The 26323-nt window shown below is 43.7% G+C and overlaps 1 protein-coding gene across 1 annotated transcript; it reads right to left on the bottom strand.

Moving 5' to 3' along the window:
• Positions 1 to 1498: 1498 nt before the first annotated feature.
• Positions 1499 to 11381, bottom strand: MRPL45 (mitochondrial ribosomal protein L45). Its single transcript, XM_045889031.3, has 8 exons — positions 11178 to 11381; positions 9929 to 10106; positions 8980 to 9097; positions 6154 to 6252; positions 4335 to 4383; positions 2789 to 2938; positions 2163 to 2336; positions 1499 to 1970 (listed from the first exon to the last, which is right to left on the bottom strand). Exons 1-8 carry the CDS (start codon positions 11310 to 11312, stop codon positions 1884 to 1886), a joined length of 990 nt encoding a protein of 329 aa, XP_045744987.1. The 5' UTR covers positions 11313 to 11381; the 3' UTR covers positions 1499 to 1883.
• Positions 11382 to 26323: the final 14942 nt, after the last annotated feature.

The raw sequence follows: 26323 nt of genomic DNA, 5'->3' as shown, positions 1-26323 counted from the left end.
CTTAATCCAGGGCTCAGGCAAATAGGATGTGGCCAAACCTCACTTCAGCAGAAATGCCTCAAAAATGATGTACATTTTAAGCCAAAAGGGTTGAGACTTAAGTAATATGATTAAGAGTGGCTGCTTTGGATTAACCCACCAGTGCTGCCCCTCCCCTAGGCGTACACATCTCGTTCCCGTAGTCTGCATTCAGCAGCTGTTGTAAAAACATCAGTTTTCCCCAGTGAGGACTGGTCTGTTGGAGGCTTTGCTGAGATGGTGGTTTCAGAAAGACTGAGGAGTTAGGTTCTTCTTTTTTAATAAACTTATTTGAGGGAGAGAGAAAGTGAGAGCATAATTGGGGGGAGGGGCAAAAGGGGAGGGAAAGAGAGAGAATACCAAGCAGACTCCCCTATTGAGTGCGGAACCCAACTCGGGGCTCCATCCCAGGACCCTGAGATAATGACCTAAGCCAAAATTGAGAGTTGCATGCTCAACTGACTGAGCCACCCAGGCACCCCAAGGAGTTAGGTTATTCTTGACCTGATTCTAGTTTCTTTGGATTCTGCTCTCAGGATAAGGTCAGAACAGATTAATCCTGACCCTAAGTGACAGACTCATTAAAAGAAAATTCTAGGCTGGGAAAATAGAAAGTATGACAATTAAGGTCCTGTTTTTTAAGGGGAGCCCACACTGGGCTGATGAAAGTTATAGTACAAGCCAAGCTTGCTGCTGGTACAGAGCGATTTCCCTTGTCATACCTCAGACCACCCAGGACACTTAAGCAGATCAAGTCCCACATCTTCCTCCTGACAGCCCAGCTAGAGCTCAGGAACAAGGAGGGGCGAGGCTGCTTCACTCAAAACAGGTTCATATTCTAGTACATTTGCTTTATCAATGGGGGCTGGAAAGAACAGTCATCATCTCCAAGAGGTGCTACAAATCAGGGAACAAAGTCTTTTTTTTTTTTTTTTTTTAAAGATTTTATTTATTTATTTGAGACAGAGAGAATGAGAGACAGCACATGAGAGGGGGGAGGGTCAGAGGGAGAAGCAGACTCCCTGCCGAGCAGGGAGCCCGATGCGGGACCCGATCCCGGGACTCCAGGATCATGACCTGAGCCGAAGGCAGTCGCTCAACCAACTGAGCCACCCAGGCGCCCGGGAACAAAGTCTTACAGATGGGTTTCCCAAATGTATCACCTCCTCCATGGCCCCTGCGTCCTCCCACGCTTCCTGGGACCACACCAGGATGCAGCTGATAATTAGCAACACAATCCAAAGGCTAAAGGATAAATGATTTCTTTGGATTTACATTCTTCTATGAAGTACAAATGCTGATTAGGTGAGTCAGCATATGAGAAAAGACCTTGAATCTTCAATGAACACTAATTATTCTTCCCATGCTGGGCTTCTTGGAAGCCACATCACTCACAGTTCAGCCCATCTTCCATTTTTGCCCTCTGGTCTACTTCTAGCCTAAGCCCGGGACAGGTACACAACTCACCACAGTTTGTCCAATACCCTGACAGTGTTTTATTTCAAACTCTAATCCCTGCATTGTAATTAAAAAAGAAAATTCTGCCAGTTTGCTCCTGACGGTCTCCACCGCAGAAAAAACAGGTATCCAAAACATACTTTCCATTGAGACTCAGAAGCTAGACATACAATTTAAAAAGAAAGAACTGGGTTCATGGATGTGCACATCAGCTACCCACCCACCTGGGACCAGCCATCAGCCATGGCTACCGAGGAGATGGCTGGAAACACCCGAGCAGGAGAGGAAAGGACAAAGGTAGATCTTTCTACAGCATGATGGAGAGATGATGGACTTCACAGCTCCAAGACTCCACAGCGTCTAGCCACCTCATCACCCATGTTTCAACCCAGGAGTCATTTTTGCCATCAAGATAGCTGAGGCTTATGGGCCTCTCCCTGTGGCTCTTCATAGTCTTCCCAGGGTTTCAGCTGGGGCCCAGGAATCATCACCGTCTGAAAGAGCAGGAAGCTGAGTTACCTACATCTGAGCCCATGACTTACACAGAAGAGATTCACCCTCACCTCCTCCATGGAGGCTTCCCCTTCCCTGGTGCTGCATCACCCCCTCCCTCCACTAGGTGGAGCCCAACAGGAGTGGCTTAAGATGGCATAAGCACTGCCCCAGCTCTCTTAAATCACGCTTACCTTAAGGATGGCCTGCTTAGGGGGTGCCCATGGGGGAATGATCTTGCCATGCATTCTCCAGCTCCCATAGGGATTTACCAGGTGCTTTTCAAACACAACATACTCCAAGACATCCCTGGGCACATCTTCCTGTCCGTACATCAGCCGGCCAAACCGGTCATAGATGGCCAGAGTCTGCAAGGATGAAAGCAAATCTGGTCTGTTAGTACTCAGAGTTGGTTTTCTTGTTTTGTTTCTATTTTTCTTTGTTTTTATTTTTATTTTTTATGCCACAAAACCATTTTAAACAACCATAACAAAAATTTTTAATGGGCAGGACAAATTATTTCGGAATTCGGAATCTAGACTAAGTGATCAACTACTGACACTTTCCTCTTGGAGGGTCTTTGACCAGGGCTGGAGAGGTGGGAGAGGGAGGATCAGGAAGGGTGGGAGAGAGTATCCTCACACCTGTCTTAGCAGAGCTAACACCTAGCACTGCGTAGGGCACACTGACCGAGCAAAGAAGACCATGGTGAACCTTTCCTTAGAGCCCAGTCTTGGGAAGCTGTCCCCAGGACCCCAGAGGTAGGTAGCTGACCTGAGAGTGAAGAAAAGCTAGGAGGAAAGCAGACTGGTGACCCTACCTGCCGGGTGTGCAGGCGGACAGTGACCTGGCCGTATACGTTGCCCTGGTTCAGCAGATTCGAACAGCGAACCTGAACCACCTGCGGTGGCTCTAAAGATTCTATGAAGCTCCAGCGGACGGTCTTATATGTGATGTCCCAGACCATGTCCTGAGGGCAGAGGAGAAAAAGGTCAACTGGGGTTTTCCTTTCCCTTAGGAAAGCTGGCGCGTCCTTCCACACCTGTTCTCACCTCCATCAATACTACAGCCATCACACAACATATCCCACCAAATGCTTTCCTGTGCCTGCCATTTCTCTCCTTCCTCAGTTTTGATCAAGCTATTGCTTAAGCCCACCTCGAAATGACCCAAATCAACAACTCAAGACCCACCTACCTTCTTAAGGAACCTTCTCCAAATCAGCGAAAACCACACTCCAAAATGTCAGCTTATCTAATACACCATTACCCCCTCCTTACACTTTTTTAAATATATTTTTTATTTTTTAAAGATTTTTTTTTTTAAGTAATCTCTGCACCCAACATGGGACTCGAACTTACAACCTGAGATCAAGAGTTGCATGCTCTGCCAACAGAGCTGGCCGGGCGCCCCTCCCTTACACTTTTTTTTTTTTTGGATAGAGAGAGAGACAGCGAGAGAGGGAACACAAGCAGGGGGAGTGGGAGAGGGAGAAGCAGGCTTCCCACAGAGCAGGGAGCCCGATGTGGGGCTCGATCCCAGGACCCTGGGATCATGACCTGAGCCGAAGGCAGACGCTTAATGACTGAGTCACCCAGGTGCCCCCTCCCTTACACTTTTATAACCTGCTAGTTATTGCATGTATATCTGTTGACTGCATATATGTTGTCTTATCCCCCCCGCCTGCTAGCACTGAAGAATGGGATTTTACAGGGATAGAAAGGCTAGCCTGCGAGGACCACATCAGTTGTATGTGACCACAGGGAGATGAGGTTGAGCTGACAGAAACTAAAGTTCTCATTCTTTTTTTTTTTTATTTATTTGTCAGAGACAGCGAGAGAGCACATGCGCACACAAGCAGGGGGAGGGGCAGGCAGAGGGAGAGGGCTTGGTCTCCCAGGACCCTGGGATCATGACCTGAGCCGAAGGCAGATGCTTAACTGACTGAGCCACCCAGGCATCCCTAAAGTTCTTATTCTTGAACCACAAAGTCCCCATATTGGGGCATCTCCCCAAGTACCTAGCACCCTGGTTAACACACTATGTAAGCCTCCTGAATGCTCGCTAGATCCTTTATTATACTGTAGGTGCACAGAGGGCTGCCTAATATGGCCCACACGCTGACCTCAGCCCCCATAGCCTGAGGTTTCAGTGCTGCTTACTGTGGGACTTCCTCCTTCCTGATCCGCAAGGCCCTTACCAAAGTCCATATCAAGTCAGGACCTTTCAGCCAAAAACAAAGGAACCTCAGCTTTTGCCTTAAACTTCCTGTACTTGCAAAACCGATCCTTCTTAAGAAACCGGAGGTGATGTCTAGAATCTGCCCATTCAGGCATCCCACAGTTCTGAGGAGGTTGAAGACCTACCGGAAAACAGTTTTCCGTTACCAAGGTATGAAGCCGGTCATGGTCTGAGCTAAAAAAGAAAAAGATATAGATCACTGGCTCCTGCTTTATGATACCCCTTCTGAAAGTTGAAAATGGCCCTCAAAATGGACAATTCTTTTTACAAACATTTTCTGCATGCCTACAATAAGCCAGGTAATATGCTAAGTCCTGAGCACATAAAGATGAACATGGTTAAAAGACCCTGAGATCTAACTGCAGAGTGAAATTATTTTTGAAACTCAAGAGCAGAAACAAATTTCTCAGAAATTACCATACATCCTTAAGAAGGGCAAGAGACCCTCACAAATCCATCACAAAAAATCAAAACCTCATCTCATCTTCTCTTACCTCAGACACATCATCAATACCAACTGGATTGGCCTTGCACCTTACACTTTTTTTTTTTTTTTAATAATCTCTACACCCAACATGGGGCTCAAACTCACAACCCTGAGATTAAGAGTCGCATGCTCCACCAACTGAGCCAGCCAGGTGTCCCACATCTCACACTGTCTGTGAACCTAGCCAAAAGATAAGCAGCTGTCTTTTCTGGTCCTTTCCTTCCACCCCACCCCCCACCTCCCCCAATCCTTGCTGCTACCAGAGTGACCTAGTCATGCTGATTCTATGCAGTAATAGTAAGAAAACAGACAGCAAATCCCAGCTCCTGGACATACAGGATTTTAGAAGGTTCCTAGCTGAGGGGTTTCAAATAAACCTGAGATCAGGCATGAATTAGTGTCTTTCAGATACACATTCATGACTTTTCCCCACAGTTTAATAACTCCTGGGAAGTTTAAATCTTTGTTCCTTCAAACAATCTTGTCCCTAATCCCAGAGTGGGTAAGGGATGAGTTCTGTCCACATGCTTCCCTTGCACCTCTACTCCTAACAGAAAAGGTCATTTCCCCCAAGCCGTTTGCCCCACTGTAGCTCTAGGCTAGACTAGGCTGGACTAACCTGAGTGTTGATGACAGCTACAACCACCACCAGGCCTGGCACCTCTCAACGAACTCTTCCTTCTCACTATCCTAGCCTAGAGATCTTCAGTAGAAATAAATTCCTTTGTCTAGGAATTCACTTACCATTTACAATAGAACTTACACTTAAAAATTAAAAGGAAGACATCCACTTCTGGCCAACATAATGGACTGAGCTCATGTGAAACTACTCCCACTATAAACATCTAGAAATGTTGGATGGAATATAATATACACAGACACACATACATTTTAAAATGCTCTAGCTCACAAGAAAGGTAAATTTCCTAGATGCTAAAAGGAAAGAGAACTAAAACCAGAATAGAAAGAACACAACCTGACATCATGACAGCATATGGGATGATTAAACGGATCTAGAAATAGGATCTGATGGCTAGGAACACTCTTCCTAAATCCTTGAACCCTCAAAGAGCAGGGAGTTGGAACTGAGATCTCTGCTCGAAGCTCTGACTTTCAAGTCCTGCACCTGCAACAAAGGAAGACTACAAAAATAGTAGAGAGATAAAGCTTCTCTCTGTCTGGGGCTGAGTTGGGGGGACTAAAAAAATTAAAGTCCTAAGCCCACATTATACTCAGACATGGACACAGAATTTATGATACCTATATGATGTAAGAATTCCTAAGATAAGAAATTAACATTAAAAACTGAACCTAGGGCCACCTGGCTGGCTCAAACACACACCTAGACTTATCTAGGTCACTCTAGAACTCTTAACCAAAGGAAAAAAAAAAAAAAACCCTGTGCCTAGAATAACAGCTGCTGAAAACATAACAAGTATAAGATAGAATTCACTTACTTGTTCAGACAAAGGTGAGCTTCAATAAAAATATCCTTAGCTTTTTCAGGGAAGTCCTTTATTTTAAAATTCGGATCATGTTCTCTTATCTTCCGGATTCTGTAAAATTAAGTATGAGAATCATTTCTTTCTTTTTTCGCTTTTTAAGTAAGCTCTATGCCCAACGTGAGGCTTGAACTCACAACCCGGAGATCAAGAGTCGCATGCTCTACCAAGTAGGCCAGCCAGGTACCCCAAGAATCATTTCTAAAAACTTCATATAATATCCATAACTCACAACTTACGTTAACTGTCATTAATGTCTGTCCACTTATTCAATAATTGTTTCCTGAATGTTCTAAGTCCTGTAAATTCAACGTTCTAATTCACACATCAATCATTTTAATGAAAGACCAAGGCTTCTTATAGCGAAATTTCAGAATTCTGGCATCAAAGAAAACATCCTATAAGCACTAAGAAAGAAAACACAGGTTTTACACAAAGGCTCAAGAATCAGAATGACATCAGGCTTCTAACTCTAGCAACATTAGAAGTTAGAAAAACAATGGAGCAGTGCTATTAATTAAGGAAATTATTTTTAGCTCAGAATTGCACACCTGGGCAAATTATAAATGAAGTGGGAGAGTAAAAGAGTGTTTCTTAGACTTGAATGATTTCATGTATCTACTATGCACCCTTTCTCAGGAAGCTGCTGAGGAATGTGCTCCACCAAAATAACAGCATAAACCATGAGAGACTGACATAAAATCCAGGAAACAGGGAATACAACACCAGAGCGAGACAAAAGGAGTTATCAGGAGGATGAGAGAAGTAGATCCCAAGATGTACAGTGGGTCTAAAGAGCAATCAGTCCAGACAGAAACAAGTAAGAAAGGTCAAGAGGGATTTCTTCTTGAAGATGAAATTAATAAAATACTTAACGTTTTCAATGCGCTAAGAAGAAATTTATACAACTAGAGGTTCTGTAAGCAAATGAGGAAAAAAAACCAAAACACAACTTAACTCCAGAAAAAAAAAAAAATGCAGGAAAAGTCATGATAGTGTACTGCACGACTCAGCTGTCAACAGTATTTTTTCATAGTTATAATAATGTAAACAGGGAATTCTGATCTAATCAAAGAGTTAAATATATTGGAGGATGAGAAATACTGTAACCAACTGAAATTTATCCCAGGAATGCAAGGTTGGCTTAACATTCAAAAATCCATTAATGTAACACAATATATCAATAGAATAAAGGACAATGATCACATGACTATCTCGATAGACACAGAAAAAGCATTTGACAAAATCTGACACCCCCTCCGCATTCTTTCCACCTCAGAGCCTTGCTTGTGCTGTTGTGTTCCTAGAATGCTATTCCTCACAACACCCCTCTACCTAGCTAAATGCAAGCAATCCTTTAGGTCCCAGCTTTAAATGTCATTTTCTGAGGGAAGCTTTCCTTGAACTCCCAGACCAAGTTCTCTTTCCCTGTCATGTGATCCCATAGCACTCATCCTTCACCATACCTGTAATTATTTAATTGTGTGCAATCAGTATTTAATGGCTGTTTTCCTCCCCTATATGATAAGTCCATGATAAAACCATATGTGCTTTGTTCATCATCATCATGGACCCTACCACCAAAGAGCTCACAATCCCGGAGAGAAATACATGAGAGGAAATCAGTTATCAGAAATGAAATAGTAAGTGTAGGGGCGCCTGGGTGGCTCAGTCGTTAAGTGTCTGCTTTCGGCTCAGGTCATGATCTCAGAGTCCTGCTCCGCGGGAAGCCTGCTTCTCCCTCTCCCACTCCCCCTGCTTGTGTTCCCTCTCTCGCTGTGTCTCTCTCTGTCAAATAAATAAATAAAATCTTAAAAAAAAAAAAAAGAAAAAGAAAAAAATAGTAAGTGTAGGTGCACAGTTACAATTACAGTACAGGCAGCTCCAGAAAGAGTCAGGGAAGGCTTAAAAGCAGACATGATGCACAACTGGTCCTTGAGAAATGAGTTGGAGTTATCAAGTAAAGGAGGAAAAAGACATTTTCAAGGCAAAGGAAAGAATGTACAAAGACACAGAATCACAGCACAACACTGTCAAGGAACTGGCAATTAGTTTGGAAATGCTGATTTAGGATGAGAAAAGTGGAAGAAGATGACAGTGGAAAGGAAGACAAGAGCCAGATTTACAAAAAGCTGTGAATACCACTAAGTCTGGATTTTATTTTTCAAGTAATAGAGAGCCACAAAAGAGGTTTAATGGAAAAGTGATATAATAAGATCTGTATTTAGAGAAATAAATTCATGGCTACATGAAGAATTAATAAAGACTCAATATGCTTCTGCACAGAAATCTATAAACAATCCCAAAGAACCTCTGAGTGACAAATACTAAATGTTTCCATCCTTTCAACTAAGAGAGAGACTAAGAAGGTTTTGGTTTCTGCTCCTTAGTTAAGACCTAGTTAGCTCCGTAAAACAGGTCTGTCTTTTTGACCCTTTTTGGCTTTTTATTCTCTGTAGTTCAAACTCTAAGGTACTTCCCATATAAATATGCTCTTATCATTATTTAAAATTTTAAAATATGATCAAAAAAGTGTTCTACAAACTTCTAAGTCACCTCCCTAACTGATGTGACAAAAATACCAATGAAGGCTGAGAGGCTAAGAATCAAAAAGCCCATATTCTTCTACATTAATTAAACTCTGTTACAGAGAAAAATACACTGTCAAGTTATCAAAGGAGTTATGTCCAACACAATTCACCTAAGATGGCCTCTCTGGAATAAAATAGCAACAAGAAATTTGTGTTCTAATATTAATTCCCAGTTGTCCCAGACACCTACGACAATTGTGAGGCCACCTTCTTCTTCAATCGCTCACTTCTCTGTGCCAATCCTTCCTTTGCAAGAGATGACAAGCGAGCATCACCTTCTGGAGGAATGTAGGTGTCAAAGATACCAGCTGTAGTGAAAGAAGAAAACAAGAAGGCATTGAAAAATTGAGGAAAAAGTCATCTTGAGGTCATATAAAATTGAGAGGTACTGTGGTATAAAGTAGACCAATAAAGTAGACTTCCACGTATAGGAAACTCTGTTACATTAGAAAAAAACAGAATAAGATAATTTAAGTCTTCTCTCAGAGCATCAATTTCTTCTTGTACAAAATGGAGAAATTTCACCCTTGCCTTCTAAGAACAGGTGTGTAAACAAGATCAAAGATGACCTCATGAAGGGCGCCTGGGTGGCTCAGTCAGTTAAGCATCTGAGTCTTAATTTCAGCTCAGGGCTATGGGATCCAGCCACAAGTAGGGCTCCAAGCTCAGTGGGGAGTCTGCTTGAGATTCTTTCCTTAAGCCCCTCCTCCCACTCATGTGCACGTGCATGCTCTCTCTCTATCTCTAAAATAAATAAACTAGGGGTGCCTGGGTGGCTCAGTTGGTCAATCGACTGCCTTCGGCTCAGGTCATAGTTCCAGGTTCCTGGGATAGAGCCCCTCATTGGGCTCCCTGCTTGGCAGGAAACCTGCTTTTCCCTCGCCCACCCCCCCACCCCACCCCCCGGCTTGTGTTCCCTCTCTCGTGGTCTCTCCCTGTAAATTAAATAAATAAAATCTTTTAATAAAAATAAAATAAATATTTTAAAAATATGGTACACACAAAGTAAATCATTATTGGGGCTGAGCTGATTTCGTAGTTAGTTAAATACAGTCCATCATGGTTTAAATCATTCCATTTTCCAGAATATCTCTGACAGGAGGAGATTCAGTCAGGGTCTCAGAAATACCATGCCTCACCTGTACAGGCCAGATGTAGGGGACGCTCCAAACGTTCTGGGGGAATGACCAGACCTGCTTTCCGGGCAAATTCTATAAACTCCTTTTCTGATTTGTATTTGGGTGTGTAAGTAGGAGGTGTGAAACGTTTCTTAGTTCTCACTGGAACTACAACTGTGGACTGAGTCACCAGGACTGGCTGTAAGACAGGAAAAGGTTAGGATAAAGGTGACCTGGAAAGAAATCTACCTTGAACAAACTCTAAGCAAAGACAGAAAGGGCACATCCAAAGAATGACTTAGGAACAATTATAAAGCCACGTATCAGCGGGGAAACACTCATGGGTGTCTTAACTAGAAGCCTGTAAGCAACCTTTACTAACACCACTCAACATTTACTAAAGGCTTTCCTGGGGCGCCTGGGTGGCTCAGACGGTTAAGCGTCTGCCTTTGGCTCAGGTCATGATCCCAGGGTCCTGGGATCGAGTCCCGCATCAGGCTCCCTGCTCCTTGGGAGCCTGCTTCTCCCTGTGCCTCTCTCTCTTCTCTCATGAATAAATAAATAAAATCTAAAGGCTTTCCTCTGGTACGTTCCACAGTACACGACTATGCCAAGTCCCAGGGATGCAGAGTTGATTAAAGCAAGGCTTCTGCTTTCAAAGAACCTTCACTCCCATGGGAAACTTAAACATCAACCCAACACTGAAAAGAGAGCAATGCTATTATTAAAGCATAAGAAAAGTCCTCTTCTTGGCATCTCCCTTATATTTACTCGGATTACATCCTGCTCATTCTGTTGGGAGCCTAACTGTAAACTTCATTCTGTCATTCTAGCTCCCAAAAGATCAATAACGTCTTTAAAAGCCAGACCTCTTCTCTGACCGTGAGTTTTACTGTCAGTACAGTGACGATATGAAACTCCCTCCTTTCCAACTGTTCAATTTAGCGCATGCGTAAGAACCAAGGGGAAGCGAGCCCAGCTTCCAAATCATGACTTCTTTCCCCTTTAATACCTCCCCCGCCACACAGACCCAAAGCAAACTGGAGAAACTTCATCCCCGAGAATGTGCTCGTCCTCGTGGGGCCTTTAAGGGGCTCTCCTCACGCCGCCACTTAGCTCAGTAGCTGGGTCCCGTCTACCTCAAACTCTTCCTAACTAGGTGTGACTTGTATCGTCCAAGCCCACCAAGGACAGCTGCAAAGCGAGTATTCCCCTCTACTCTGTGGCCTCCTCCAGCCCCTAGAATCCTACCCACCCGGCCCCTACCCACCTGACGAGACCACCATCCTAAAGCTTTGGATAAACAAAACAACCCCCGCGGCACGGGGGCTGCCATTTTGGTGCCGCAAAGGCCACTGGGATGGCGACTAGGCTTTACGAGCCGAGGGCACGAGAGAGGGCGCATAGGGTGGAGCTTCGCCGGGTGTGGAATTTTCCGGGGCGCGCGCCCTCCGCCGAAGTGTGAGCGGCGCGAACGCGCACGTGCGCGTTGTGGGGGTGGATAGAGAACGGACTGCGCGCGTGCGCACTTAGCGGCGTTGGGGGTGGGGTGGAGCGCACGGCTGTCACGCGCCAGAGAGCGCTGGGGCGCGAACTGCGCCTGCGCTCGAGGCCTTCTGGCCGCAAGGAGTTGCTGCGTACTTGTGAAGATAGGGATGTTGCTGCACCTTGCTTGCATTCCCCAAAGAATGAAGAGGTACTGCCCTTCGGAGACAAGTGTTTTTCTTCAGTGCCTACTTTGATCACGGAACGAAAATGACTGGTTTCTGGATCTGTATCTGACCTCAATATGCTATGTAACCTTAAACAGCGCTACTTTTCCCAATCTGAACCATGTGAAGAAAATTCTTACCGTCAAATTAAAGAGATTAATGTCTACTATGTTTATTGGACAAACATAATACTGTGTTTTTGAAGCAAAAGACACATGGACTGATAAAAACATTTCTTGTTTGTCCTTTTGGGAAAGAGGCACGGGTTTAATCATAACAAATAATAGCTTATACTTTAGAAATGTTTACCAGGTGCCAGGCAATTTTCTAAGCATTTTGCATATATTAACTCATCACTCCTCACTGCAAACAAGAGTAATACTCCTACCTACGAGGTTGGGTCACAGAGAAATCAAGCATGTAATTTATTTAAGGTCACACGGCTAATTACTGTCAGAACTAGGATTCAAATCCAAGCTGACTGAATCCGGAAACCATGCTCTAATTACTATGCTATACTGCTTCACGTTCGGTTGTTAAAGGATTTATGATGTTGGGATCATCCTGGAAAATCCAATGCTGTCATGATTGCTGAATGCCAAACACTTCCCACACTTACCTGTAGGTTCTTATCTTATTCTGCCAATTAGTGTTTATTGAGCACTTACCTATTTTGCAATGAGTTAAGAGCTTGTGGTATGCACATACAAGAGCTTACAGGCTGGAATAGAACTGTTACGAAAGTCCAGATAAAATGCCACGGACTATCAAAGGAGATAGATTACTTTTGGGTTTCAGGATCACTTGTATTGCCTTAAATCTTAGCTTCTCAATTATACTGTAAATTATTCAAAGGTAAGAATATCCCCACAGTTCTAGCCACAGCACTGAACCTATAGCATGACACATTAATAGGGACATGAAATTAGGGTGCTATATGTATGTGTTAAAAGAATGTATATTATTAAGCATTTAAATGAGAGATAGTTCATTATTTCTTAACAGACTCTATGCCCCAGAAAATAAAATGCGAATTTTTTTCTACCGGTCTCCCTACCGAAGTGAGGAAATTCCATTCCATGATGAGTGGTTATTAATACAGAATGCTGAGAAACTCTATCCGAGATTATCTCCTCCATCACTGAGTTTTGTATTAGCTTTACATAGTAGCAAATACATTCCAGATCACTTCTGTCTGCCCTCTGATCGGTTTCTTTTTTCTTTTTTTAAAGATTTTAGTTATTTATTTGACAGAGAGAGACACAGCGAGAGGGAACACAAGCAGGGGGGAGTGGGAGAGATTTTACTTTTCTTTCTGTTTTTCCTTTTTTTTTTTTTAAGATTTTATTTTTGAGTAATGTCTACATCTGGGGCCCCTGGGTGGCTCATTTGGTTAAGCAAGCGTCTGCCTTCGGCTCAGGTCATGATCCCAGGGTCCTGGGATGGAGCCCCAGTCGTTGGGCTCTCTGTTCAGCGGGGAGCCTGCTTCTCCCTCTGCCTCTGGCTGCTGCTCCCCCTGCTTGTGCGCATGTGCTCTCTCTCAAATAAATAAATGAATAAAATCTTAAAAAAAAAAAAGTAGGGGCGCCTGGGTGGCTCAGTCGTTAAGCGTCTGCCTTCGTCTCAGGTCATGATCACAGGGTCCTGGGATCGAGCCCCGCATTGGGCCCCCTGCTGGGCGGGAAGCCTGCTTCTCCCTCTCCCGCTCCCCCTGCTTGTGTTCCCTCTCTCACTGTGTCTCTGTCAAATAAATAATACTTAAAAAAAAAAAGTAATCTCTACACCTAACGTGGGACTCAAACTTACAACCCTGAGATCAAGAGTTGCATGCTCTACTGACTGAGCCAGCCAGGGGCCCCTGTGATCAGTTTCTCATGGAATGCAAACTTGTTCTATATCAGCCTGGATGAAATAATAAGGGGAGTTGATATCAATTAATTCATTCTGAGATGAATCATAAGTAGGTTTTTTAAAATAGCTGCTCGTTTGGAAAATTCATATTATCTTCCTACCTCATTAACTCCCTGGAAAATTGGGAGCTGTTGGAGAAATAACACCAAACACCAAAAGGATATTTTTGAATCCTACAACCCTAGTAGTTCGCATTTCTGAAAAGGCAAAATAAGAGCAATTAGAGGAAGGAGTAAGGTGGTTGGGAGCTCAGCCTTGCAAAAAACAGTCTTGCACATAGTAGACACTCAAATATTTATTTATTCAATAGATGGATGAGTAGAATCCCAGATGGAATATGATAAGGCATATAGCAAAGTTGATTTCCTGTTTCTTCAAATACAGGGGGTTCCTGGAATCCCTTGTTTTCCTATTGAAATTTCTCAATGGAGCCAAAGAGAATGGGATATCCCTTGAGCAGTGGGACATGTACTTGCATTTTTTTTCTCCTCCCAGTGGCAGATGACATCAGAGATTGGAACTTCTGAAATTGTGCCTGGTGACCTACATTCTAGGAGACGCACGGTTGATTTGAACTAAGAAAATCCTTCTGGAGAACTGGAAGATTCTGATTATAATATTTATTGATTATAGTAAACAATGTGATACTTGGATTGAAGCAAGTAATAGGCTTGCCATGTGTTTATATTGTACTTCCCTCTCTTGAGTGAAAGCATGAAAAGCAAAATAAGTGAGTTGTTCAAGATAAAATGACAGAGGAAACCAAGAATTCTGACTTACTAAGAAATGTTCCCAACTGATCTTTAGCTAACAATGTTAGCAAATCTTCTCTATCACTCCAAGAGTTAACCGTCTATAGCTTTCCTATAGTACTTAAGAACACTATAGTGCCTGAATTTACATCTTAGCCCCACCCTTTTTTCTTACGTATAGAAAGGGAATAATTAAATACCCAGATCACAGGGGTGCCTGGGTGACTCAGTCGGTTAAGCATCTGCCTTCGGCTCAGGTCATGATCCCAGGGTCCTGGGATCGAGCCCACATCAGGCTCCCCGCTCAGAGGGGAGCCTGCTTCTCCCTCTACTCCCCACCCCACCACCCCACTCATGCTCTCTCTGTCAAATAAATAAAACCTTTAAAAAAATAATAAAATAAACACCTAAATCGTAGAATTGTTAATAACTCATTAAATGAGTTCCCACTCTGGTTAGTTATGGCCACTGCTCCCAAGCCTCATGATAGTCCTGAAGGTATACACAGAGCCTAGCAGAGTCCTGGTAAGTGTAACCACTCTTTGTTCTGGACAGAGGTAACATCCCTTCCCCCAGAGTCCATCCCAGTTCAGTGTCCCTAAAGCAAGGATATGAAACCATGAGTCCTTTAACCTGGATATGAACTGGAAATCCTCGGGGGAAGCCCTGTGTGTTAGCTCTCTTCCCCTCAGCAGCAGTTTTCACCTCTGTTGAAGCTAAGACTACCGAGATGCAGGTAATTTCCGAGGTCACAAGTGACCCTTTATTTCCATGCTGCCTACCTTTCTTCTGCTAGCTGTTCTTTCTCATCCATCCGTCCACTCATCCCTGCTGCTGAGGACAAAGGCCATTTCCGTTACCTTTTTCTGCCTGCCTCAGACTCCTTATTTCTAAAGGTATATTGAGGAAGAGATATTGCTCATTGGGCTCAGCCAGAAAAAGAGGCCCACGTAGCCTGCTCTTCAAGCTCGGTCTAGAAGTAATCCCTTGCCTCTGCTTGCCCCCCCATTCACCCCAGCTGGTGAAATCAAGCAATAATCCTAAAAGGGAATTTCAGGCTATTTGTGACTTGCCCCTCTCCTCCCCCGTGCCACATTCAGGGAGGAGAGGGCAAAGCCCCTGGATCAGAGTAATCTGTTTCTAACCCACTTCCATTCTCAGGGATTACCTCTGCAGGAGGAGGGAGACAGAAATAAATCTAACACCTTAGCATCGGAAACCCGAGGAAGACGCCCCAGGAGGGCTCCCTGGAGGGCTGTAAGCATGGGGTTCCGGAGCGTGGGAGCCTATTCTCTTATGCTGGGGCATCCTGGGAAAGGGTCCACAAACTTGAAAAGCAGTGCCTAGAGTAATGTTTGGCAATAACTGGCATTCTATAAATGTGTTGAACAAAAGAATGCAAAGTGTACAGATTGTGGGCAGGAAATAAATTGTGGGCAAAAGCAATTCCCTGATTACACATACAACCTCATATCCTTATATGCACACCGACTATGGCTAAAATCAATCAACCCACAAATAGGGGAGCGTGATAGAGTAGAAGGAGCTCTGGGTTGGGAGGCAGGAGACAAGGATGTAGTCCCACCATTGCTGACATTGACTTCCCCTGTGGCCTCAGGCAAGTCACTTTGTGTCTCTGATCACTAATTTTGCCCATTAAAAAAAAAGTCTCTTTCTAGAGCCCTAAAAGCCAAAGTCCCGTGTGATGTATACTGAACTCCTATTAATAATGTAAAGGCCTGGGCGCCTGGGTGGCTCAGTTGGTTAAGCGACTGCCTTCGGCTCAGGTCATGATCCTGGAGTCCCTGGATCGAGTCCCGCATCGGGCTCCCTGCTCGGTGGGGAGTCTGCTTCTCCCTCTGACCCTCCTCCCTCTCATGCTCTCTGTCTCTCATTCTCTCTCTCTCAAATAAATAAATAAAATCTTTAAAAAAAAAAAAATGTAAAGGCCTGAGTTCATTTATATACCAGCGAGGACTCCCTTTAGAGCCCCTTGTGAACCGAGTGCTCAGTACGCCTCCCCTCCAGCCTGTATTCTTTCCTCTGCCCCCCATGGACCCTGACATAGAAACATGTATCTTCCCACTGACCATTCTTCTGGGACGCTCTCCAGGGACTGAATGAGGGCTTCCCTCCCAGCAGTTTGGGGTTGAAGCCAGGGAAGCTGCGTGAATGCAGGAAACTTCCACTAGAGGGTACCAAGGCTGCACTGGGATCTCAGGCTGCGGGGAGGCCTAGTAATACTAACCATTCCAGGATTTTCAAATACCTCCATTCAGAGATTTAGAGATCTCTGCTCATTGTTCCTTACCTGGTCTCTTCCTGCCTGCTCCTTGGAAGGCTTAAGAAGTCTCTACTCCTTTGGCATCATTTTGATTTGATTTGACTTCAAATCAAAGGCAGCTTGGGGTAGCGGAATCCATGAGGGCTCTGGCAACTGATACAGACCTGGACCCACTACTTCAAACTCAGTGTACCCATCTGTGAAATGGGGATCATAGAACTGACCTCGTCGGGCTGCTGTGAGCCCTGAGTGAACTCATATAGGGAAATGTGATCGGTAGATAGTAGGTGACTAACACTGTTCTCACCCTGGAGGAAGAGTCCTAAGAGTTGCCACAAACTGGAAATGGCGCTGAGGAAAGAGAGATGGATTTGTCAGAGCTGAGTACCTCCAAACGAGAAATGTCGCTGTTTGCCATTTTGCTTGGAGGCTTGCAGGTTTCCAGGAGGGTGCTGCTGGGTCCTCCTCAGGTTTAGCCCTCAGTCCTGTTCTACCTACACGCCCCCCCCCCCATGTCAGCCCAGCCACAGTACCCTTCTGCCCTCTTCTTATTCTGCTTTCCCTGGACGTGAGTTTAGTTTCTGCTTCCTGCTCACCTCCGAGACAAAAGTCTCTTAATTTTGCCCTGTGTTTTCTGAAGCATCACTTCTCCACCTGGTTCCGTTCTTCCCTTTTCTTCTCTTTTCTCCCATAGTCACTTCTAGGGTGGAACGTGCCATCTGTTTCTGGGCCAGAGCAGAAGTCTGGGAAAGGGGGAGGGAAGGCCTGTCCGGGCTTGCGTGTCAGCAGACACGTTACAGCTACAGGGCAAACCAGGGTGAAACCACAAGCCAGAGGCCTCAGGGCAGGCGGCCTGAGGCCCGCCCCTCAGCAACTCTCTCATCTGTCTCACCCCAGAGCTTTCCTGGCAGGAGTGGGAGAGGTTGGTATCGAGTCCTTGAGCCCTGACTCATTCCCTGACCTAGTTGGGTGTTACCCAGTTATCTCCCAAATCTCTCTCCAGAAGCCTTCCTTAGCAACAGGACCGTGTCATCCCAGAAGGCAGAAGAGACAGAAGAAGAAAGCAGACCACCCACTTATTTCATCCCCATCTGAGGATCCGCGAAACAAAGAAGAGGTTTAGGGTCTTCATGGCTTTATGTACCACCCAGGAGGTTACACTGGTTATAAAATGAACAAAATCATCTCACGTTGCTACACTAAGGGATTGGCTATTTTCCAGATTGCTTTTATAGAAACAATCATGCTTCGCTTTCTCAAGAAAGAAGAAAAGCATTCTTTTATTTTATTTGGACAGCGACAGGGGCTGGGGAGAAGAGGACTGGAACGCTGAGCCAGGAAGTGACTGGTCATTATCACATAGTGAGTCAGGGGCCTATCTAGTGACTGAAGTCAGGTTTCCTAACCCCACCCCAAATTCCATTCTCTTTCCCTCAGCCTGGTTACCGATGGCCTATAGCAATGTTCTGGGCTTTCTAGACTTTACAAAAGTTCTTATAATCCCCAAATTCCTGAGGATTCAATAAGAAATCGATTGTAATGTGTTTCTGGGCTTCATACGTGTCCCTTTCAATATCTGTCCCGTGGAAATGTGAGCTAGATTTGTTGCCTCCTCCACAGATTGCTGAAAACCCTTTTAGAGTTATCTAAGATTCAAAGAAGACCAACATAGTCTTCTTTGTGAGGTTACATCTCAAGACTGAAGATTCCATTTTTAAATCAATTTTTGGTATTCAGATCCTAATATCCTTGTGAATCACTGTGCCAGTGGATGCTGAACATTATTTTCTTACCCTCCCCTTTATTCAAAGATCCCAATCTCTCCCTAACTAAGGTCATGCTTCCTAAAGACATTAGCTGGTTTCCAAGAAAGCAGATTTTAGCTCTATCCCTTGGCAGAGAGAACGGAGTCATTGCACACAGGCCAGAACATTCTGCCAGAGCTCCCCATCTGGAAGAAAAGAGAAAAAGAGTTTCAGAGTTTCCATAAGGGCTGCCTACAGGGGAGGAAGGGAGAGTGAGCCATAGGGAGGGAAGAAGAAAGCTACAGGGCTATAACCCCAAACTCTGAAAAGAATATCAGATCTGCAAGCCTAAAATCCTGGCCCAGCGGCACCACACCTTCCTAACCCTTAGCCAGGATTTATTGTCCTCCCCATTCTTGTATCTTTCACATGTACTTATCTGTCCTGGCTGTCCCACCTCAGAATTTTCCTTTTATTCTTTGTTTTTGATGTACCTCCCCCCTCCAATTTTGTGCTCTCCCCTGTGGATGACTCAGAATGCAGAATGGCCAGGGCACTCAGGAATCTGGTTGTCCCTATATTGTGGTGTCTAGCTGGAGAAGTTGGAGACTCAGGCTGGATCACAGAGAGTCTCCCACTAAATAAAAAGCTCTACTTGGGCTCTCTCAGTGACAGGAAACCTAGGGCAAGGCCGCTCATTCTGCTCGCAAGCATCTGATTGTGACAAATGCCTTCCTATATTGATGTTGTATTTGCTTCCCCTTTTCACCCAATGACTCTCATTGGCTCTCTGCTACATTATAAAGTGAGGCTACATCCTCTTCTACTTAGGTTGATTCACATGAAATTGTCATTTTTATAGATTAAAATGATTGAATATTGTCAATTTCCTATTGTTAGCTTTATACTTGACAAAGTAAGCTATTTGAGGACAGCTATTATTTATCCACATATCTAATATCTCTCAACTCCACTAATTCTTCCTCCCCTGGTAAAGTTACCGGATCCTTCTCCAATCTGTTCTCTCAATGGGCATATACTAGTTCACTGATGTCTTTTTCAATATGGGGTTCCCGGAACTGGCCAATTCAAAACACGGTGAGACTGCTACCTTTCTTGATTCAACATTGTGTTTTTTCTTTTTTTTTTTAAAGATTTTATTTATTTATTTATTTGAGAGAGAGAGAGAGAGAGAGAGAAACAGCATGAGAGGGGATAGGGTCAGAGGGAGAAGCAGGCTCCCCGCTGAGCCAGGAGCCCGATGCGGGACTTGATCCCAGGACTCCGGGATCATGACCTGAGCCGAAGGCAGTCGCTTAACCAACTGAGCCACCCAGGCACCCGAACATTGTGTTTTTTCATGAAATAGAGACTGCAGTGGGTTTGGTGAGTCCTAAACCTTTTTCACATAAAATGCTGCCAAGCTAGTACCACTACTTCCTATACAGTGGAGTGTTTTTTTGTTTTTTTGTTTTTAAACCTAAATGTAAGTCTTCACTTGATCCCTGTCAAATTTCATCTTGTTGATTTTGGTTCTTTGCTCCAATCTGTCAAGATGATTTTAAATCTCACCGCTATCATCCATTCTATTAATTATCTTTCCCAGCTAGATCATCATGCAAGTTATTGATTTTTAAAAATGTTTAATAGGACAGTGAGGCCTCTCTTTGTTGATATCAATCTTTTAATCAATATCCTTTGAGTTCAGTTGAAAGGCTAGTTAAAAATCTACATTATCTACCCACAACTCCCTTGCCTCATTTTCTTAGCCCCATCTTCCTGCTCCTTTACTACCTTTCTCTGATCTGCCCCTGGCCCATTAAGCAAAACAAACCCACCGAGGCACCACACAACTACAAATTTCTATATGGATAACCACAAGTACCACAAGTACCAGCTGTTTTTTAAAGGAATCATCAGAGACCTTCCCTCTTGCTAATTCCCCAACTGCTGTCCTGGGGATCTTGCCTACACGCAACTCTTATGGGAGGCTTTGTGATTCCACCATCCCAAGGTATTGTTATTCCCAATCCTCATCACCCCCACCAGCCACTCCAAACACGATGTCTCTATATTCCTCTAGAATATAGACTCTAGCTTGGACTTGGGCATGGCTCCTCCCATTGGCTCCTTGGTGCTTCCCTTCTGCCTATAATAGAACTGTCTTTTTTAGTTTGGGTATTATTCCATGAATAGTATTATAACTTTGCCTCGATCTTTGTAGTAACTACGTAATATTCCATTGTGTAGATATACTATATTGATGGGCTCTTAGGTGGTTCCCAAGCTTTTGGTATTACAAACAAAGAGGCCATGAATTTGTTTGCAAGTACTAAGGTAAGATAGATTCCTGGAATCAAAAGATATGTACATTTTAATTTTGATAGCACCAAATTGCTCTCCAAGGAGTTGCACCATTTTACTTTAGTGGCAGTTTCGATCTCAGCAACATCAGGAATTTCAAATTAAATATGACTGTTCTTAAAAGATATCTTGCCAGGCGCCTGGGTGGCTCAGTTGGTTAGGCGACTGCCTTCGGCTCAGGTCATGATCCTGGAGTCCCAGGATCGAGTCCTGCATCGGGCTCCCTGCTTGGCAGGGAGTCTGCTTCTCCCTCTGACCCTCCTCCCTCTCATGCTCTCTGTCTCTCATTCTCTCTCTCTCAAATAAATAAATAAAATCTTTAAAAAAAAAAGATATATTGCCATTCTACTAGTGAAAATCTGAAATTGCTTTTAATTTCTCCCTTCTCCCTCATTTCTCCTCCTTGTCTTCTCTTGTGATTGCTCCCCTACCTTGAACTCCAAATTCTTCTCATTTGTTTGTGCAAAGTAATTCTGCTATCTCCAGACTCCACTACTTAACTCTGCCCCAGCCCTGCATTTGCACACCAAACCTCACAGGGTAAACTTGTTACCATCCAAAGCCATCCTCCTTAGTCACAACAATATTGAGCACTAACATGTAGTAACCTATTTAATCCTTTCAACAACCTTATGATGCAGGTACCATTATGATCCCTACTTCATGGGTGAGAGGATTGAGGTATAGAGAAGTTAAGTAGCTTTTCTAAGGTCACACCATTTAAAAAGTGCAAAAAATGTTTGAACCTAGATGGTAGACCTCTATAGAGATCATGCTCTTAACCCCTGCATACAGATAGATACCTCTCTTGGGAGATTAGTCCTACTTAGGTCCTCATCAAATTCTAACCTTTCTTAGCAATGTCCGTGATACAATTCAGGCTCCACTATTTACCCTGATCCCTATCTAGCCCACAGCCTGTTCTATTAGCAGTTCTGCCCCACAGGAATGCCTGGAAAAAACAAGTTTGAGGACTGCCTTACTTAGCCTGCAGCAGAGGAAAAAGTATGGGGTGGGATCACCGGCAGAAGGGGACATCAGTCAAGCCCTTTCTCTTTGTAGAGGTGTGGCCGCCCCTGTTCTGCTCTTTGGGTGGGTCTCTCCAGACAGGAAGGGAGCAGTTGGCTTAGTCTCATTTTCCCTGGAACTCGGCACACTGTGATATTCAGGAGATGCCTAAGGCCAATTTAGGCAAGTTCCATTCAACAATCATTCACTGCGTCCCAACAATGAGCCAGGCACTGTGCTGTGTTTGGGTACAACATAAATGAGTCACATAATTTAGAGGTGAAGATAAGCACTTCCATTGCCAGTTACTACAGTGTGATAAGTAAGTACCTCAGTACTAAGGACCCAAGTGTATTGTTTGGAGTGAGAGAGGACAAGAGGAGAAAGGGAAAGTATGGACAAGGTGCTTGTCCCTGGGTGTTTTGATTTTAAGAAAACAATCCTAGATTAGGGAAAGAAATAATAACTGGGTCTCAGTAAGGATTTCTGGCAGGAGGGAGGCACCTCCATGAGTACTGAGTTCTTCAAACGCAGGTGAGGTCGAATACCTTGCCTGTTTATCTGGAATGGTGGTGGTGGGGGTGGCGGTGGATGAAGGCATGAGGGCAAAGGGCAGTCGGGAAAAGTTCCAAGGTCCATAATAGCATGGGGGAGGGGGGTTCTATGAAATGCAAATTCCTGCTTTTTCTTGGCAGTTTTTCTGGAAATTGTGATGACAGCTGGTGGTGGAAAGAATCACTGAAATCTCCAGTGACTGCAGCCATTTCCCTGTCTCTAGGTGTCTGGCTATCACCTGAGCCATTCCAGAGGGCAGGCCGCTATAGATTCTTTATATTTTTTCTCCTGCTTATTTAATAAAGTGAGGGTATTATTGGCTCTTTTTTTTTTTTTAAGAGGTAAAAGGTGGGAAGGAAGAGAGAGGTTCATTTCCCAAGAGCAATGAATAAGCAAGCCACATCCTCTACACGAATCAGACGGCTTCTTGTAGGAGGATAAAAAGCTCGGGATGAGAGACTCAGCCAGCAGACAGACCCAGTTTCTGGTTTCAGATCTGGCCCAACGGACTGAAAGCTTTGGAAATTCAAAACCTATCTGTACATCCAGTTTCTCTTTTGTGCTGTGGGAATAATAAATTCTTGTCTCTCAATGATATTGTGAAAAAGGAAAGAAAGGAATGACAGATAAACATTTAAAGGCCTCAGGAAGTAGTACTCTGTAGAGACATATTTTATTGTTTTTAATAATTTCTCAGACTGTTTCAGATAAGTAAAAAGGCCATGGCTGATATGCTAGTTTTTTAAATGGATACTGAGTGTTGTTAAGGGGCCTCTCTTGAGTAACTTCCTCCTCTTAATTGGGACAGAAATTCTGGCCCTTGACAGACACATAGAAGGGCCAAAATAGAACTGAACTGTTCTACAACTTTTGGTTCTCAATAGACTCCACTTAAGCATTTGGTTCTGTTTGCAAAGTTAAATCATTAAAACAAGGGCCAGTTCTTTTTTTTTTTTTAAGATTTTATTTATTTATTTGACAGAGAGAGACACAGCGAGAGAGGGAACACAAGCAGGGGGAGTGGGAGAGGGAGAAGCAGGCTTCCTGTGGAACAGGGAGTCTGATGTGGGGCTTGATCCCAGGACACTGGGATCATGATCCAAGTTAATGACTGAGCCACCCAGGCGCCCCACAAGGGCCAGTTCTAATGAAGAACATACTTAGGAAGAAATATGGATAACGCAACGAGAGAGAAAAGGCAAGGAAAAAAATCCATTGATGAACTACAAGTAGCTATAAAACCTGGAAACATAGGCAAATATACATAATAAAAGACTTACAAATATTACAATACATGCTATGTTCAATAACATTACATCATATGGTCAATAGAATGCCCCTCATTAGGAATGCTTAGTTCAATGTGATAGGCCAGTCCACAGTGCACGCAGTGCTAATGGAGTTTCTATCAATGCCTGAAATGAGTCTATGGTGTCTTGTCTTGTGTAATTTGACTTTGACTTTCATTTTCACTGAATAAACCTACATACCCCAGAAGAAGTAATCAAGGGGGTTCACTCTGTTAAAAGTAAGCTTTAGCTATGTTCCCAGGCTTTATGGTTATCTTGCAGCTTCCACAGAGAGGAACATAGAGAATAGTAAAGAACAGTAAAGCAAGGAGAATGGTAAAGAATCTAGAGAATGGTAAAGGGTAAAAGTAGAAACACAGAATGTGACCATGGAAACAAAACTGGGGTGGGGAGGGGCGAATATCCAAATCCAGGGAACAGAGAGACAAAGAGAGGAACATCCTCTGGAAAATAATGCAACATATCAAGGGGAAAGGAAAGGACAGTGAGAAGGACAAGGCAGGTCAGAAAGGAAAAAGCATTCTTTTTTTTTTCTTTTTTGTTTAGTAATTTAGGATTTACTTTTGTAAAAGCAAGTTGACTATTATGCAGCCATCAAAAGGAATGAGATCTTGCCATTTGCAACGACATGGATGGAACTGGAGGGTATTATGTTGAGTGAAATAAGTCAAACAGAGAAAGACATGTATCATATGATCTCACTGATATGAGGAATTCTTAATCACAGGAAACAAACTGAGTGTTGTTGGAGTGGGGGGTGGGGTGGGAGGGATGGGGTGACTGGGTGATAGACACTGGGGAGGGTATGTGCTCTGGTAAGCGCTGTGAATTGTGCAAGACTGTTGAATCTCAGATCTGTACCTCTGAAACAAATAATGCAATATATGTTAAGAAAAAAAAAAGAAGAAGAAGAAGGTAGCGGGAGGGGAAGAATGAAGCGTGGGAAATCGGAGGGGTGGATGAACCATGAGAGACGATGGACTCTGAAAAACAAACTGAGGGTTCTAGAGGGGAGGGGGGTGGGAGGATGGGTTGGCCTGGTGGTGGGTATTGAGGAGGGCACGTTCTGCATGGAGCACTGGGTGTTATGCACAAACAATGAATCATGGAACACTTCATCTAGAACTAATGATGTAATGTATGGGGATTAACATAAGAATAAAAAAAAGCAAGTTGACAAATATTAAAATTATATAAAGTTATACTTGCATTTTGAACATCATAATATAAACATAAAACACAAACATCCAATGTTAACCATTGATCCCCCCCATGCCTGACTCAGATTTAGATATTGAGTATATCATATTTCACAGAAAGAAACTTTCAAAGTTTTCTCAATGCTTGCATTATATGCTATTACTAAGGGGAATTTCCTAGACTTCACAAACTGTTAGATGCAGTTCTCATTAACTAAAGCTGATAGATGGGAGCATGCTAACTTTTTCTACAGAAAATTAGTAGAAAAATATAATTTAAGAACTAGAAAGAACTTGGGGCACCTGGTTGGCTCAGTGGGTGGGGAGTGCGGCTCTTGATCTCGGGGTTGTGAGTTCAATCCCACGTTGGGCATAGAGATGACTTAAAAATAAAATCTTGAAAAAAAAGAGAGAACTAGAAAGAACTTTAAAATTTTATTTGTTTATTTGAGAGAAAGAGAGAGACAGAGAGAGAGACCATGAGCAGGGCAGAGGGAGAGAGACAAGCAGACTCTCAGATGAACAGGGAGCCCCATGCGAAACTTGATCCCAGGATTCCGGGATCATGATTGGAGCCGAAGGCAGACGCCCAACCGACTGAGCCACACAGGCGCCCCTAGAAAGAACTTTAAAGATGATCTAGTCCAACACCTAATTTTACAAATGAAGAAACTAAGGCATTGAGAGGCTCTAGAGACAGATACAATTTGGGTGGCACTGCTGGAAAACCAGAAGATTCTGATGACCATCAAGAGAAAATAATGTCTGTTAGTAAGTTTTTAATATTTAAATGAAACAGGTGATGGAAACTCGTCTGCTCTTCAGTGGACCAAGTTATGCACCATGTGTTAGGGAAGAGCAAAATGGGAACTCGAGCTCTAGTCTTTTCTTGTGCCAGCCATTCTGTGGGTTGAATTCTATCAGCCCTAGAGTTTACAGAAAAAGATCATGAGAAGCTGAGGAGAAAAGAGGGCCGGTTCAAAGTCAAGCCGACTCGTGTTCTTGCCCTGGTTCTGCCAGTCACCAGCCACTGAGATCCCAGGCAAGTCAGTTAATCCACGCATTTCTCAGTTTTCCAAAATGAGAATAGTAACATCTGCTTCATGTGATACTTGGGGGTGTAAGTGAAAGAATACAGAGTATAAGTGCACAGCAATTCACCAAAGCAATAAAAATGGCCAATGGGAAAAAAAAAATTCTTTCCTGAATTGCATTTCAAAGAAATGCAAAATAAAGAGCAAGGAGGTACCTACCATTTTCACTCACCAAATTGGCACAGATGAAAAGAAAACAGAGCTGGGTGCCTGGGTGGCTCAGTTGGTTAGGCGACTGCCTTCGACTCAGGTCATGATCCTGGAGTCCTGGGATCGAGTCCCACATCGGGCTCCCTGCTCAGCAGGGAGTCTGCTTCTCCCTCTGACCCTCCTCCCTCTCATGCTGTCTCTCATTCTCGCTCTCAAATAAATAAAATCTTTAAAAAAAAAAAGACCCTCCTTTCTAAAAAAAAAAAAAAGAAAAAGAAAAGAAAACAGAGCTAATAACACTCTGGGGTGTGGAAGCAGATATTCTCATACAT

Source organism: Mirounga angustirostris, unplaced genomic scaffold, assembly GCF_029215605.1.
Source record: "Mirounga angustirostris isolate CCGP_5_RB_7025 unplaced genomic scaffold, mMirAng1.0.hap1 SCAF_17, whole genome shotgun sequence".
NCBI classification, from domain to species: domain Eukaryota; kingdom Metazoa; phylum Chordata; class Mammalia; order Carnivora; family Phocidae; genus Mirounga; species Mirounga angustirostris.
The sequence above is the reverse complement of the archived record's forward strand: the minus strand, read 5'-3'. Positions and strand labels throughout refer to the sequence as shown.

What these genes read in the sequence shown, in the direction of transcription:
- MRPL45 (XM_045889031.3), bottom strand. Translation starts at nt 11,312, where the DNA reads ATGCGCCCTCTCTCGTGCCCTCGGCTCGTAAAGCCTAGTCGCCATCCC. An exon ending in TAACGGAAAACTGTTTTCCG is followed by an intron (nt 2,939 to 4,334) that starts GTAGGTCTTCAA and finishes CTCTGCCCTCAG; the next exon opens with GACATGGTCTGGGACATCAC. An exon ending in CTAAGCAGGCCATCCTTAAG is followed by an intron (nt 1,971 to 2,162) that starts GTAAGCGTGATT and finishes CTGCTCTTTCAG; the next exon opens with ACGGTGATGATTCCTGGGCC.